At 44.0% G+C, this 17334-nt stretch overlaps 1 protein-coding gene across 1 annotated transcript; it reads right to left on the reverse strand.

Annotated features, from left to right (window-relative positions):
- Positions 1-6826: 6826 nt before the first annotated feature.
- On the reverse strand, positions 6827-7143 carry gng12b (guanine nucleotide binding protein (G protein), gamma 12b; the record flags this gene model as incomplete). Its single annotated transcript, XM_080723124.1, has 2 exons — positions 6827-6952; positions 7051-7143. The coding sequence occupies 2 exons, from the start codon at positions 7141-7143 to the stop codon at positions 6827-6829; spliced, it is 219 nt and encodes a 72-aa protein (XP_080579250.1).
- Positions 7144-17334: the final 10191 nt, after the last annotated feature.

Consider the following 17334-nt stretch of genomic DNA (forward strand, 5'->3'; position numbering starts at 1 on the left):
TTTCAAGTCAAAAGGGAAAGTATTAGCCTGTTATTAAAAGGGCAGAGTAATGTATTGACAATTGACATGTCCGCTAACTTTATTGCTTTTTGTGTTCTGAATGATTAATTTAATGAATTGTATTTATTCATGCTTAGTTCATGGAATACTACCTTATTCATAAGTTGAACAAAAATAAACAAATACACAAACAAGGAAAAACCTTTTGTTTAAGCGTCCTTGACTTAATGATTTGTAATCAGTGCAGGGCTTTCTATGCCAACTGTAAACTGTTCAGTACAGAAGAACAACAGCACATGACTGTGTTGCCCTAACAAGCCTATTTGAAACACTTGTAGTTCCATAAGGGTGGGGCTTTGTCCTGGCGTGTTCGACTACTATGGACCTATTCTGCTTATTTCTAGAACCCATTCAGGCAGCCTACTGACTCAGTAGCTTGCCTCTCTTAAACCTGGTAACAGTAAATGCAATATCACACTTAAAAAAGGTCTAAATACTTTTATATTACAACAAACTGTAATTTCTTTGTTTTTTAAATGGCGTACTAACAAATAGTGAAGTGTCTTAATTCTACAACATGCTAGAGGACTCTCCATAGTGCTACAATGACAGACACTACAGTTTGCTATAATGGGTGATAGACTAACCAGCCTTGTTCATGCACAGGATGCATAGTTCCACACTCTGCAGGTGACTGAAGATTAGATCTTGTGGAGAGGAATTTCCACTATGTACCATCTAACCAGCAATCAACCATGACGTCTACCGTCTACCATCATCTAAACAAAAAGGGGCTAAACTTAACTATTGACAGACCTAAAAATAGCAGAAAGGCAAATGCCTAATAGTGCTCTAGGAGGACACCAGTACTTATGGGTGCTTTTGCAGAGTGAGGTGGGACAAAGCTTTCTAAATGGAGGCTCATGAAACAATGAGTGCATGAGTCAGGGCTATTCAGTCACTGTGCAGTACTTCCAACCACATGGCTAAAAATAGTCCTATGAATAGGGGCACAACCCTGACCAGCAAAGCCATAACAATAGCAGTACACCTCATTAATACCCAACGTTAAGTAGGGGGGATGACCAGCAGCAGTGATGTCGGTGTGACTATGATGTCACTGAAAGAGCAACAGAGATGGAGATATTGATATAAGATAGCACCAATGAGCGGTAGGTTGCAGAATGCAGATGGGGTAAGAGTTAAGTCAACACTGTCCACCCTCGATGGAATGCTGTCGTCCCGTCACACGGCAGCACCTGTCTGCTGCATGCGTAAGTTCAGCTGTGTGAAGGTAGCAGGTACGTAGGTACAGCATGTGCATTTAATTATGACCTACGGTGGGCACACATATCTCTCCTTCAGCCCTGCAAACTCTGGAATTTGGAGAGATTTGACAACAGCATCTGTTGTCAAATCAACTGCGGTCCCTGAGTGAGTGTTCCAAACTGTGGCCATGATGTCCAGAAAGCTATAATTACAGCTGGTTGCAAGGTCTTTGCAGGTTTGTTTGTAATTTTAATGACAATGTTACATAAACTACTGAAATACCGGTGCTCGAGGGTGAGTTGCATCTTTGCAGAAGCAGATGCCTTCAAAACAAAAGAGGGACATAGTTGATGCCAAATAGTTTGTCTTCATGGAGAATAGTTTTTGCAGAAAGAGCGGAACAGTATGGGATGAAACTCAATGTCTTAAAACAGCACGCCCAGTCGTTAAACCGAAGCTCTTTTTATCAGACAAAAACCATCTTGTCACGCAAAGGAAGAACCATGGCGAATAGGCGAGATATTGAATGGCTGCTCTGCTCTGGTCCCACATACAGTACTGGATTACTGGGTTATCCTGGAGCTTCTCCACCAAGCTGATAGGTAACACAATCATCATTACCACAAAGCCAGTCACAAACACCATCGCACTGTCGTGAGGAGGATTACATCAATGTGGGCCAACCAATATGGCCTGACCTGGTTTTGAGTGTAATATCACACCTATTGAGAGAAAGGGATGCTCAGAGTTACATGGTTTGTTGCATAACAGCTCTGCCTTGCCCCCAGGGCACAGGAACACACATGATAAAAAAGAAGAGATAAATGTCCCAGAGCAGACTCTAGAGCGATAAAGCCGTGTATGGCCACTTAATTCAGAGATTATGCTTGTTTTTCCACAAAGAGGCTTTAATGAAATTCAGTAAAGGCATATCAATTGTTACCAGAGGTCTTGAACCAGTCACACAGACAGCGTGCAGATTTGGGCAATTTTCAAATTTAGGTTAAAGAACTAATCGTTTCTTAAAGGTAGGGCAAGTGGTTGGTTAAAACAAAAAGTTTAACTAAAATCAAAGCTCTATATTCTGATAGTAATGGTTGCTATATAGTTTGTTCAGTAACAGGCGTAATCAGGAAACAGTACCATTTATCATGCAGCTTCAATTTTATAGCATTCTAGTTCCAATTTAAAATTTGTCTGCACATTTCTTTGTGTCATCTCTTCCAATTTCATTTGTTTATCCTGTATGAGTTCTCCCTCCTAATTGCATAAAATTGGCATCCCAACCTGAAAATGCATTTCTGTTTACTAAAGAGCAGGAGAGACATGCAGGGAGACCCCCGTTACTGAACAAACAATCTATAGCAATGATTGCTATCACAATATAGAGCCTTTTAACACTTATTCTAACATAAGAGAATCCCTTACTGCACCTTTAGTTTAGTTGCAAGGATGCATTGACCTCATATCACTGTTTTGCAGTTAATTCATGATTAAAATCTATCTCTAAACATATAATTCATGTGATATTAGTACATATTCTGTCTGTTGAAGCAGATTCTATTGTTAAACTGATTAGGATTCCTACTATTCCTGTGAAGAACAGGTTTCTCTAAACTCTGTGGTATTCCACACATTCCATGATCCGTGGGAAGCCAGGGTGTGACACATGATATGTGGTGTGTGAACAACGAGCATCTCCCAAAGCGAGAAACAAGAGAGGCTTCTTTGCGATGATCCCAAAAAGAAGTGATCCACTGACAGTGTCGACAATATTTGTGGACACAGTGATAGCAGGCCTGTAGTAGGTACTTTTCCAGGGTTATGGGCACATTTTAGTTTCGATATAAAGTGTGAATACAAGATTCAGTGTGTCCAAAATGTCAACGTCTGATGCACTACAGGTTTTGCCTGTCAGACATGCAGCTTCCCGATTTCTTTCTTTAGATCTCCCTCTCTCATGATTGAACACGAAATAGGAATACATTTTTTATTATTATACCTATTGTAACACCACAGATTAGGGCGAAGCAATGTCAAAAGACAGTGTAACATATCAAATCTGTTTTCGGATGGGTTTGAAATTTTCTTACAAAAATAGTTATGAATCAGATAATTGTCTTGCTTTTTAATTAACACGTTTATTGACATCTACAAAACACAGTTAAAAGGTAGCATAAATTACAAAATGCTACTTACCGGTAGATTTAAACACACATCACATTATTTGTGAGAAAGGTGACTTTTCTAATATAAAACACAAATCATGTATATTATTTGCAGACAAAGAAAACAGATCAGATACCTGGGGTGCAGGGCCTGCACCCCAACACCGGTAATGAAATCAGACATCAAATGAAAGGGTGAAGTAAAGTGAGGTAAAAAAAAAAGAGAAGAAAAAGAGAAAAAACACTGCTTAGATTTGGTTCAATTAATACAATATCATACCAGATTTGTCTGAATTTCAAGCAAACGCCCACAGATTTGTGGAACAGATGATATCTTAATGTGGAGATCAATTAACATCAGTCACTTACAGTAGAAACATATAGTGTCATCAGCAGTGTCAATGGCCTATAATTAAATGTCCTCCCTTCATCAAATGGGGCCTGCGTTTAGTTGTTCACAGTATTAGCCAATGGCACTTGAGGAGTGCAACTAACAAGGTAGTTAAAGAGGTGAAAGCAGGATTAAGGTCCTGGCTGGCTCTAAGCATCTGAATTAGTTGGCTTGGTTATCCATGACCATGAGCACAAACACACAGCTGCTAATACATAAAGATCAACTCACAGGCAAGCACTGCCCCTTTCACACATAAACAGAATGTCAATAGAATAACTGCAATACATAATCATTGTGAGAGGAAAATGTAACCCAGCCATGCTCAGATATATTTTCCACTCTCAAAATCGTTATGCATCGGTAATAACAGTCTTCACGTTTTGAGAGATTGTAAAATACCTGTAGGTGATACATCTGGGAATAGCCGAAACTTTTCAGACTGAAACACAGAGAATGTGCTAATGAAAACAATATGCATGATGGTACATCTAATGAGATGAAAATGTATAAATGTACTATTCTTTATACAACAAGAAGTGTCACATCAGTGTAAGGCATATTTCCTTTCAAGGGTCTCATATGAATATATTGCTACCTGTACCCTGTTACAGAATAACAAGAGGATTATTTAATGCATTGTTACCGTACATATTCATTCCTAAGGCAAATACATGACAATAAGGCCTGTCTATACTTCGACCGAAATGTTCGGTGAGTTGTGTTTTCCGATGTGTACATTTCCGAACTCTCATTCGGTCTAATGCTTTTCAGAAGTCCCGAGGTACATAATTTTATGGTCGAAAAGGACCTTTTGACCGAAATCTTCGGTTTTGGTCGAATGTATGGACAGGGCTTTACAGACTTTGTGAAGAGAATAAACCCACTTGCTGCCCAATTTAGAAACATCACTGGGGCTGTCTGCATACTTTGCCACAGAGTTGAATTGAATATACGTAAACACACACACTAATTACAATGCATTAGAAGAAAGAAAGTGGCTTACATAAAGTTCCAGCAAACCTTTCTGCATCAACAAGCAAACTCTATTGTTTGTTGGTTTCTAAAAATGTTATATATGGAAAAAAAAAGGATACAGATCAGAAGATTGTTAACCACTCGAACCCTTTATACTTTGTTGTATGTCAAATAGCGGAAATAGCTAATCCACAAACTCACAATGTGTTCCAATTGCGTGAGTTTCTATATCTGCAATTTCTTCAAAATGTTTGCCTATTTTTGCCATATTTTCCCTGAATGTTATTTTTTGCAAATTATGACATGCCCAGAACATGGGCATGTTTGTACTAGGGTTCATATGGTTAAGGTCAATTAAATAGTGAACTTTCTTTCTCCATGAAAAAGATTAAGGATTAACACACAGTCTACAAATACAATGACAGAAAGATGGCATGTCATTTCTTACAAAGCCAGAACTCAATGGTCTACCTAAAACACTAAGTGCACAATTCTATACGCTTCACTGGAAACCGCATGGCAATTCCATATCTTTATAAACAGAATTAAATGCTTTTTTAAAACAATAGATCTTAAAGCAACTGACCAGAAATCCAGCAGCGGGGGTCTGACTCTGCACGTCACTGGCATTGACCTTTACCCTTTCCATTTCTCTCCTATAGCATCTCTCCTTGTAACATCAGTGTGATTTACTAGTCCACCGGTCCAACAACAGCAGATTGTTATCTTTAGCTCAATTTACGCAGAGCGGTGCTCATTATCGGTGACACAAAAAAACTCAGATGAACTCTTTTCAAAACAACAAATTAGGGCGGGGTCTGAAGAGTGAAAGCTGAAAGACTAGAGATTTAGTGGTCTTGTTTAACTGTCTGCTGCGATGGTTGGGGATTCAGGAACTCCCCCATCCAGACCAAAGATCTTTTCAGCAGGGTCATCGGGTCCTTCTAGACCAGGGTTCCCCAATTAGTTTTCCCCAAGGGCCGAATTATGTCTAGGGTACCAAGCCGAGGGCCACAGCGTTGCTTGGGGCGATGGTGGCGTTCCCGCTACTCCAGCGCCTGCGACATATCAGAATTCGTCGTTGGCGGGTGAAAATCTTGTATGTCCAAAACCATTCGTTTTGCATTTATCATTTAAAACATTATTTAAACTAGTGAAAACAGCCGATCTACAAGCACACAACGCCTCGCACCGTGAGGCGTTGTGTGCTTGTAGATCTGCTGTTTTCACTACTTTTGTGCGACAGCCTTGTATGATTTGCGAAAGAACCTACAAATTTGGAGATACGAGATTTCCACCCGACAACGGCGATATACTAGTGTTGTTGCTGCTCTTATACCACCATTATTACTGGGGTTGGTGTGGGCCAGACAGTAGCCCCCCGCGGGCCGCAAATGGCCCGCGGGCCGCCTATTGGGGAACCCTGTTCTAGACAGTGGTGGAAAAAGTACTCAAATGTTTTACTTAAGTAAAAGTATCGATACTGCATTGTAAGTGGTTCATGTAGGTTTTATAATATTATAATTTATATCTGCAAAGTAACTAGTAACTGTAAAAGTACAATATTTGGATCACAGATGTAGTGTAGTAGAAGTAATAGTATTGGAAATTGGTAATACTCAAGTAAAGTACAAATACCTCAAAATTGTACTTAAGTAATTGTACTTAGTTACTTTGCACCACTGCCTTCTAGACCACGCCAGATGACACCAGTCAGCTGCAACACTAACCTTTATTCACCTCCGTTTGGACTAAAGCTTTGTTCCAGCCAACAGCTTCTGACGTCTCTCCCTGTTCTGTACTGGCGCTCTTTGGTGTAAGTGGTATGTGACTGAATGGCAGGGACACAGAATACGTTCCTTAGCAATCTGCAAAGGCATGTGAAACCACATCGGTCGGGTAACCGGAAAAGGTGGAGGTGGAATTGGCCTTAAGGCAAGTTGTGTTCAATAAAACTATCACTTTCTTCCCTATGATAAAAAAAAAAAAAAAAAACAATAGCACAAGTTCAGGTGTTCTACTACAATATAGCACATGGCTTTTTGTCTTTGAAAGGGTTTTCCGAGGCAGGGATGCCCATAAGTAGTGGGTCGTACTTGGCTTGCTCTCCACAATAGTGCATCAGGTCTGAGGAAGCCTTGGACACCTGTGAACGAGTCAATGCATTCATTTACAATACATGAACACACACTTAAATTTGATTGGGAATGTGTTGAGAATGAGTGAAAGTAAGCAGACCGGTACCTTTATCCTCTCGATGCTGGCCTCTATTCTCAGCTGCTGAACTGTCCTTCTGGCCTGGGCTATGCTGTTGGAGTTCTGCATCTTCGATGACATTTCACGTCTTTACAAACCTGTGTTCCAAAAACAAGCACATAGTGAATTATGTGTAGATTACTTGGTGTATGTCATACACCAGGTAATGTATGTGCAACATAGATTGTTGCCCAAAACATTGCCTGGTGTATGTCATACACCAGGTAATGTATGTGCAACATAGATTGTTTCCCAAAACATTGCCCTACGTATCAGCCTTTCCAAAAGCTAGCATATAGTGTGTAGACGCAATTGTAGTCCTTAACGGCCATTTCTTGGGTCAAAACACAGGTGTTTCAATTGTTTGATTGCATAGAACTAATGCTATAGTCTAATCAGAACACCTGTGTAAGGCTGTGTTGACCCAAGAAATGGCCGCTCTTAGAACTACATTTGGCACACCCTATATAGCCTATATCTATCTATCTATCTATCTATCTATCTATCTACGGTATATATATATATATATATATATATATATATATATATATATATATATATATATATATATATATAGACAGACAGACAGACAGATACAGACGGACAGACGGACAGACAGACAGACAGACAGACAGACAGACAGACAGACAGACAGACAGAGATAGACAGATAGAGAGAGTTTCTTAAAGCGTGGCCAGCGCGTGGTGTAACTCTGTATGAGCACTCGTCCGGCAATTGTTTCCCACGCAATAGTATGTTTGCACAATTTGACGGTAAGTCTAAAAGAGGCTCAGTAAATGGCAAACCCAGAGTCCAGCAGATGTTATTGCACTACGCAACTTCTCAAAAGTGACAGTTGATTTACTCTGGAAGTACACCAACCTACGTAAGAGAAGGGGCTACTACTATGGCCCAATCACATTACAGACTCCAGTTTCACAACTCACACTTTCAGGACAGGAAGGTTTGCATCACTTGCAGCAAAGACAAGTCAGTGCCTGAGCATTCTCTCAAGAGGGACAACCCGAGTGGGCGTTCCCTTTTCTTTGACGATGGCTAGCCAGATTGGTGCCTGAGTGTTTCCAACAAGACAACAAGCAAAGGCAGGGGGAGTGGGGTGTTCCCTTGCAGGACAGGAAACTCCAGATGCTGAGAAGAAATGATCTCCCCACATCTGTGTGAGCAACAGCTATTGATCTGTAACATGTTGCTCTCTTATGCTGTGCTATTCAATTCATAAACAAATTACACAATAATACATGTCAACAACAAAAACAAACAATATATTTACAAAAGAGATGCAACATTTACATGTGTGTGTGGGTTGGGGGGGGGGGGGGGTCTTGGGTGTGTGTGTGTGTGTGTGTGTATGTATGTTTCTTTTCTTTTTCTTTGGGGGGGGGGGGGGGGGGGGGATGAAACAAGGACAGCTACGGTCCACAGCACAGAGAGCAGACGAGAGCATACATCTCTCTAATCCCCCCACCCACTCCTTTCCGCTTCCTCCACAGGAAGCAGCATCGCCCGTTCCCCTCAGAAGTATAAATGATTAAATATGGTGCGGCTGCTTTAAAAATAGAATCCGGGCAGAGCGCCGCAGAGGCAACCCCGTATGACCACCAGAGCAACACAAAAGCCATGTTGTAACCAACAAGCACTAGTACATTCGTATTGCATGACTTCTGGAATCTGGTGAAACTATTACATGTTACTGGCACAATGTCCTCGCGGTTGTCCTGAACTTGGAACAGTGACTTTGTACCACACGGACGTCCACTCATACGCAATCTAACTCTTGCATGTGGTTGTGCACTCATGGTACAAGTCCACTTCAAAGCACCTAAAGTCTCCGTCCCCTACGCAACAGTGGGCCGTCTTAACCGTCCGCTGTTCAGCCACCGCTCTGACCAGTCGAGAGTGGACACAGTAAGGGAAATGCAATCCGCTGGTTGCGTCAGAGAAGGGATGGGTCCCACCCATCCCGACGTGGACAGTGCCACTGCGTGACGGCAGCAACTATTCCTCTACAAGTCTGAGAGGAGGCACTTGAAGTGTAACGATCTGTGAGGGAGCGGCGACATTCCTAGCGAGGCTATTGTCTTGACAACCTCAGCGCTAAGTGTTTCATGTTTTACGAGGCTATTACTGTGGCTTGCAGCCTCTAATCGTGACCCCGAGAGTGACACGGGTGTACTGTATATGAATAACCTCGCCTACCAGGCTTTCTGGGGGAAAGCCTGGTGTTCGTTCACAACAGGCTGTTTGGTTTCCGCCTAAAGCGCGGAAACCACTAGAAGAAGCGGTGTCGCTTTGATTTGGTTCCCTCAGTTTGTTTCCCCAATCCCTATTAAAATGCTCGAGTAGCCTAGTGTAGTCTTGCCAGTCGGCAGTCGCTAACAGTTGGACTAAAAGACATATACCAAACAAAATTTTCAAAAGCAAAACTACTCCGCATCAAGGAGTTTATTAGGTAGGCCCTAAAAGTATGTCCTTGAGCGCAGGGGAATTATTTTGGGTTAAAACTGTTTCCGGTGGATAGTTCCGGCCAAATTGTAGTCCTTTGAGTACTACAAGATGACGTGTTGTGGTTTCCGCTCCAGACCGGTTACAAGCCCGAAAAGTGAAGTGATCCCAGACTAGTATATGAATAGTAAAGTTTTGGTTTGCGTTTCCAAGTTTTTTCCACTGCCCTTTACCCTTTTGAAAGATGCAAAATGGCAAGTGACGAGGTGGACTTCCTGCATCAAAGGCAAAAATTATCTAAAGAGAGATTTAAGTTTGATACCACAAACTTGACGGAACCGTTGGACTTTACTATTGAATTACGTCCAACACTTAGGTCAAAGCAGTTAGTAAAAAAATTATATTAGTTGCACATTTTATACAATAAAATGCATGCACTGCAATGCTGTTCAAATAAAATAAAATGAAATGGAACAATAAGTAAATTAAAGGTATTTGAAATTAAACCTAATACTGGTTTTATAGGTCAGTGGTTCTCAACTTGGGGTCTGGGGACCCCAGGGGGTCCCCACGCTAAATGATTGATAGTTATTGTAGGAACCAAATGGACCTTTATGGATCTGTTACTCAGAGAGTGTACAAATGGACAATTAAGACTTTGGGGTCCCAGAGATAAAAAGTCTAATCCATACTAATCCAGACTAATCAAACTGGGCGTCCTTAAAATAAAAAAATAGGTTGAGAATCATTGTTTTAGGTGGTGTTTGTCAGGAGTGGTAGGAGTAGCAGTTGTTCTGACTATGATGCCCTTCAGCTGAGGTACTGTATGCCACATGGTACTCAGTGGTCTGGCCTGGCAGAAGTGGCTGTCAGAACGCACACCAGGCTGCACCATCATGTTTCCTCCACCTGCAGACTTCACTGAATGTGTTCTTATCGTGGAGCTGTCTGATCCAGTGAGTCTCCATAGCCTTGAACCTGTGGCCCTTCAAATGAGCCACTGTTCTCCGGTGCAGGAGGGGCCATGGCAGACAGGGACGCCCCAAAACTATTTAACACGGCCACTTCTGAGGGACTGTAAACGTCTCACCTTACAAATAAACAACACTGGCGACCACCTCTGGCTTTAAAGCCTAGTTCAGACCAAAGAGTCGCCGACGAGACGACACCGCTTTGAGCCCGGTTTATACTTTGACGTACGACAGTGTTGCACACATACATATTCCGACATACAAGCTTGCAACACGTTGCATCCAGAACATAAACTGAGCATTGGACTGTTGCAGAGACAAATCTCAGTGGTGTGAATTAGGCCCAAAAAAAGCCTGGATGCAGCCACCCTCCAAAACCATCAAAGCAGGCAATAATAATGCAGAGCCATAATGTGTTTATATACACATAAGTGTGAGTTGACATAGAAGAAACCATACAAGGTCCTACAAAACAAACTACAGACAATATGTGCCCCCCCCCCCCCCAGTCCAAAGGCTGGACTGAGCCTTTTAAAACCATTCCAAGAAGCACAGCTAGACCCCTGTCTGCATCCCAGTGCCCAGGCAGTACCCTCTATCGTGCACGCGGCATGAAGCGACGCGTTGTGCGCTTATAGATCGGCTATTTTCACTACTTCTAATTATTATTATTTTGTATTTATGGAATTTCTTAGATGTGTTTGTTTTAAAATGTATACAATTATTAAAAAAAACTGTTTGGGAAAGAGTGCTCTATCGCAGTGATGTGATGTGAACAGTGTGTAGCACAGAGCAGCCATTGATACGAGTCATATTCATATTCATAGGTTTACCACAGAGCTGCTGCTTTCATGTGGTCGTGGTGTGAGCACAGGTGGCTTTCCACCGTAGTAACAAGAAGCAGGTCCTGAGGAGTTCAAAACGCCAGTGAACACATTGTATTACACTGTGAAATCAGGGGTGTTGTTCATTTCACAGTAACCCTGGTGTCCCTATTGTTATCGTTTTCAAAATAAATAAATAAATAAATCGTATACTTGCACCAGCAGAGCGTGCAAGTACTACTTTCGGTGCCGTCTGTTTCTGGTCGACAGTACAAAGGCAGGGCCATTAGCCAATGAGGGAGCAGCGTTCTTAGCGACGTCACCACCAACAAGTGTGACCTGAGATAACAAATATAAAGAAGGAAACAAGGCGCAAGTTGGCACCTCGACAGAGTGCCAACTTGCCCACCCACATACCGGTACATACAGACAGCACCGAACAGTACCGAAAGTAGTACTTCCATGCTCACAAGTATACAGTATGGCCACGAGTGCACAAGGCGGAAGTTGGCACAGAGTGCAGTCTAGTTAAGATAATTTTCGAAAATAACAGATCCACAAGCTCACAACGTGTCTCAAGCTCCAGTGTGATCTTATGGAAAGGCTATTATTTACTCTATCATCAGTGGGAATACCAGGCTAACCCTTCTCTTTCTGGACTGGAATAGAGGCCATTGTAATGGCATCAATAAAAGAAAAGTTTGAAATTACCGCACTGATGATGTATTTGGTTTCTGAACTGTTCACAGCCCACATCCGAGACGCAGAGCGAGTAGGCAGAAATGGTGCCATCTTATGATGAGCATTAAGAAGATAAGGTTGAAAAATAAGTGCTCCTTTAAGTGGTTTACTCTGAGAGCGGTAAAATGTACCTATAAGGGCCAAGGCTGGATCCCCTAATGACCTCTGCAACCAGGTTAACAGTGGCAAGATATGGGGTCATGCACACGTTAATGCGCTAGTTAGTGCACTGAGCACATGCCTTGTGAGTTGCAAGGTTTGAATCCGACTCCAGTCATACTGAATGTAGCATGTCTCCCCTATCTCTACCCTTAGTCTCTGTACACTCACTCTCCTATATAAATAAGACAAGAAGAAACACATTTGCATTCGTGCACCTCTATAATCGGAGAAAAGGCGCCTATCTAATGCAAACGAGCACAGTATCTGTTATAGGCACAAGAAGCTGTATTATCTAAAATAACAGACAAGTGTGCAACCAGGCCAGGATGCTGTTTTGGTTCACGAGGTGTTAATCAGTGACTTGACTCAGTGAAGACAGACCTGTCTGGGAAGCGAAGGCTAAACAATCAGTTATCAGCTGACCCACCGGTTCCAAACTGCCGTGGCCATGGGAGAGTAAGCAGCTCCATTATCTGTCCCTACCGCGCACTGCAAAACTGCTTAGCAACAAGGACAGCACTGGGCTCCCCGGTCCTTTGCGGGGCCAGGAACTCTGGACTCCACAATAAGCTCTCTGGCTTTAGGCGACAACTGAGAGGCATGGTGACAATGCCAGACATGCTATCGGTATTGCAGCACACTCAGGGCAGTATTTAGGGGGCATTGTGTGCAGAGTGGAGGCATGTTTAACAGCACCCTCATGAGCACTGATCTCAGACAGCCTGATGCTATCTGGGGAGACAGGTCCGCCCCCAGAAGTGCGGGTCCAGCCAGGCGTGCAAGAGCAGAGAAACAAGACTTTCTCGCAGGGTTCCATTTGTAAAGAGAAATAAAGGGGGGACAATGGGACATTTGACCTCAACACTTAAACCAAATAGCAAAAATAGCGGTTCTACAGCCTCAGGGGGGGGGGGTCTGACCAGAAGCAGTGATCAAACATATCCCTACCAGCCATGAAACTGATGACCAGAGGGCGGATATCAAAGGCAGAGGCATGGAGCCCACCCCCCCTCCCCCATAACCCCCAGCAAATCGAACCCTGCAACCAGGCATGCAATAGAAGAGAAGAGAGAGCGAGAGACTTTCTCGAACCTCCCACCACGAGAGAGACAAACAGCAGCGAGCGCCTCTCACTCAGAGACCGCCTGTATGACTAAATGCTATAACATCTCCGGCCAGCCTGTCATCGATTATGAGTTCTGGAAGGTTGACATGCTTTCAAAAGGCGCCGCGCGCCCTATTCAAATAAGCCCCCGGAGGACCTGCCGTGTGAAGGCAGGCGACATGAAAAGAGACACAGAGGGGAGTCGTGTTTACGCTGTGGACTGAAGCAGGGATTGGAGCCTTCCAAGCTATTGAGTCAGAGAGGTTGGGAGTTTCTGTCGAGACTCCACTGAGGCGCGGCCTGGAGCCTTTCCCTTCAGCACTGTACAGACACGCAACGCAACACCTTCTCACCCACGGTGGGGTCAGGCACAGGACAATTGATTTTAACACCGGTTTCTTGTCTGTCAACCAGTCCCCTCTTTTCCCACCTGCGCCCTTTGTGTAAACAGGTTTCCTTTATGTGTGTGTGTGTGTGTGTGTGTGTGTGTGTGTCTGCGTGCGCGTGTGCGCATGTGTGTGTACGCGCGCGCGCGTGTGTGTGCGTACGTGTGTGTGTGGTTGTGAGCGCACGTGTGCCTGTGTGTGCAACTGTGCATTCAGTCACATGTTGCATACGGTGCCTCAGTAAAAGTTCAAAGCTCTGTGAGTAATATCCCTTTGATTTCCAGAGAAATTAGTCCATGTATGCGCTTTCTCTCTCTCTGTGTGTCACAAACACACGCACGCACGCACGCACGCACGCACGCACGCACGCACGCACGCACGCACGCACGCACGCACGCACGCACGCACGCACGCACGCACGCACGCACGCACGCACGCACGCACGCACGCACGCACGCACGCACGCACGCACGCACGCACGCACGCACGCACGCACGCACGCACACACACACACACACACACACACACACACACACACACACACACACACACACACACACACACACACACACACACACACACACACACACCCACACACTCCAAGAAGTACAGTTGCTAACGTCCATGGATTAAAGTTCTCTTTGAAGTCTAGGCTGCTACCCTCTTTCATGTCCCATAGGAAGTCGGTGGAAGAATGACGAGTAAAAAAAAAAAAAAGCCCCCAAAACCAGGTGCTGCATAGTAAAATTCTCAGTTTTCATTGAACTCCGACAGTGTACTTTTCACACTCTCCCGGGTTAAATAAACACTAAGGTTTTTTACAGTCCGGCTGCTCCACTCTACAGTACCACACATCATCATCATCATCATCATGCATCAAGCATGTGCTCACATTCTCTTATGCGGCTCTCCTTTGATTGTTGTCCAGAAACTGCTGCCATTTGGCATTCTGTGAGGCCGCTTTGATTTGACAGAGTGAGGACAGAGGGAGAAAAACAAAGAAGAGAATAGAATTTGACAAAGAAAAGAAGTGAAGAAGAGCAAAAGAGAAATACAGTGTGCATGAGTACAAAAAGAATGAAAAAAGAAAAAGAAGCCTGTATGGCCAGATGCAAGGAAACATCCCACCAGCTGCAGCTGCTTCTATTAATAGTGCTCACAAATGCACACACAGCCTGCAATAGTGCTATACGCCGAAAATAGCTGATCTACAAGATCACAACATGTCGCATTGCACTGCGTTGTAGAGCTTGTAGATCTGCTATTATCGGCGTACCACACTACAGTCCAGCTAAATTAAGCCTCAGAGGAAGGGGTGTGGTGGGTGGGGGCTGTCTGTCCTGCCGCAGTCCTTGCATGCAGAGCAGTTCACTTTGAAAGCGTGCAATAAAAACAGCTATGCACGCAAAACAGTTGCCAGATCTCTTAACAGCTTTTTTTTCTTCTTAAAATACGTGCAGAGGGCTTTCTTTAGTATAATAATTCATAACAGAGATGAAAACGAGACCTTTTTAACATCACTGCTGCGGAGACATAAGCGCTCAGAGCATGGACACGTTCAACCCTGAGTGCTTGAGTGACATCCGTCTCTGTCCCTCCTCTTCCCAGTATCTTAATCTCCAAACGTGAAAAGCACACATAATAAACACCTCATAACCTTGCTGTCATCGGGACGGCCCGTCTCAAAATGAGGCGGTAGGCACTGGGCTCAGACGGAGCCTGTGTGCGTGCGGCTCCAGCAGAGAGCCCCGAGGGCTACGGCTGAACGCAACAGTTAATGAACCCTCAGTCAACCCTGTCTCCCGTCTGAGCCCGCCACACTGTCAGCCGCCCCGCCGCCTGTCTGTGCCTTATCTGGTGCATGCAGTCCAGCTAAAGACAACACAGCCTTGGCAAGCTGGCTCCGCTTGCCCAAGGGCTCATTGTTTAATCAATTTTTGTTCACCTTTTAATCTATGCACTCGTGGTGTTGAGAGGTCGAAAGTTGAACGTCTTGACAACTGTGACAAACAATGGCTCATCATACATGACTGAGTGTCAGTGTCTGCAGCTCTGCCATGAATGTGTCCCCAAAGCACCCATGAATACATGTGTGTCGAGCGTGGCCGTGGCTTTGCTGATGGAGCCAGTCAAAAAAAAAAAAAAAGCTGCAGAGTGCTGCGGACCTTCTGATAAATGCTTACTGTGCAAGGCGGGTCAGACAGCCTACTATATTTCCTGTCGAGTGGGAGACTTGAAAGCAAGAAGTGGAGATCTTTTGCTCCACTGCAACAAAATGCACCGAGCTGTCTCCACCCTATCATGGGAGAAAAACTCCCACCACAGAAAAAAAGGAAGAAGGAAAAAAATAAAAAGAAGAAGCTAGCAGCAGTTGACCCCATTTGTTTAAAAACCCCCAAGGAACGAGAAGTAAGCAGAAAGAGAGAGAGAGGGAGAGAGAGCAAAAAGTCCCCTCTCCCCACCAATGCTTCCTGGTGCCTAGAGCAGTCCTGGCGCTGCCTGGGTCTCCCCGACAACTGAGCTTTGTCTAGACAGAAGCCACGGCTCAGCTCACTGGATAGGAATTCAGCAAACCCACAGCCCCTCATTCTCACAGACTACCTTTAGCCTGCCTCTCGAATAGCGCCAAACAACTAACTCACAGCTCTCATTGTTGCAATAATCCAGCGCTTACCCGCAGCCAAATGCACCACCCTGTCATTCCCTACAATAACCGACAGTATAACTATACCATTATGAAAATTGGTCCATCTCGCTGAGCAGCGAAATTCTCAGCAAATCCGATGGTCTTTTCTTTTTCTAGCGATGAGACAATGTAAAAAGGGGTGCATCGAGGCTGAATGACTGTCTGGGAATGACATGTACTGGACCACACGTAGTGCAGTTTCCTGTATTAACCGGGATTAGCCCTTCAAGCCCATTCTGCAGCGTGAAACATGCAGCAAGCAGTTTGCGTTCATGTGCATCTTTCAGGGCCAGGAATGTGCGATTACAATAGAACTGCAGGATGGGGTGGGGTGAACTGAACAGTATCAATCCAGGAGGCTCACATGCTTAATGCACACAGTCAACTGCTAAAAGATTACCAGCAACTGTATTTGGCACCGGCCCAGCCGTAAAGTCCCATGCAAAGTTAAGATTCCTGCACAATCTCTTCAAGGTTACTAACACAAAGTGCAACCTTTTCCCTATTTACCCCCATACACACAGTCCTGGTTCTTACAAAACATTAGTAATGTTGTGTAATGTACACAAGGCTTTTTACGGCATGGCTCCTATACTGTATGGGCTGAGCCATCTACAGGAGGGTCTGTCTGCCTTTGTGTCTGTGGGAGTCAGGGGCTAATCTCGCAAACAATTTCTTTGCACTCTGTCAGTAGGCCAATGAAATAATTTTCACAAGACAAAGGGGAGGAAAATAACTCCATAATTGGAAGTAAATATGAGGCCACAGCGACATGACGTAACATTGATAACATGACATCATAACACGTCCAAGAGCCACATGACAGTTATAGATAGACCTTGTCTTGCCTTTACTTTTTGCCAGACCCATGAAATGGGTAGGCCTACATAAGCAAATGTCGGTCTGTCCTGTTTTTCTCCATAGATGGTCATGA

This window comes from Nannobrachium achirus (assembly GCF_963921795.1).
Source record: "Nannobrachium achirus genome assembly, chromosome: 1".
Taxonomy (NCBI): Eukaryota; Metazoa; Chordata; class Actinopteri; order Myctophiformes; family Myctophidae; genus Nannobrachium; species Nannobrachium achirus.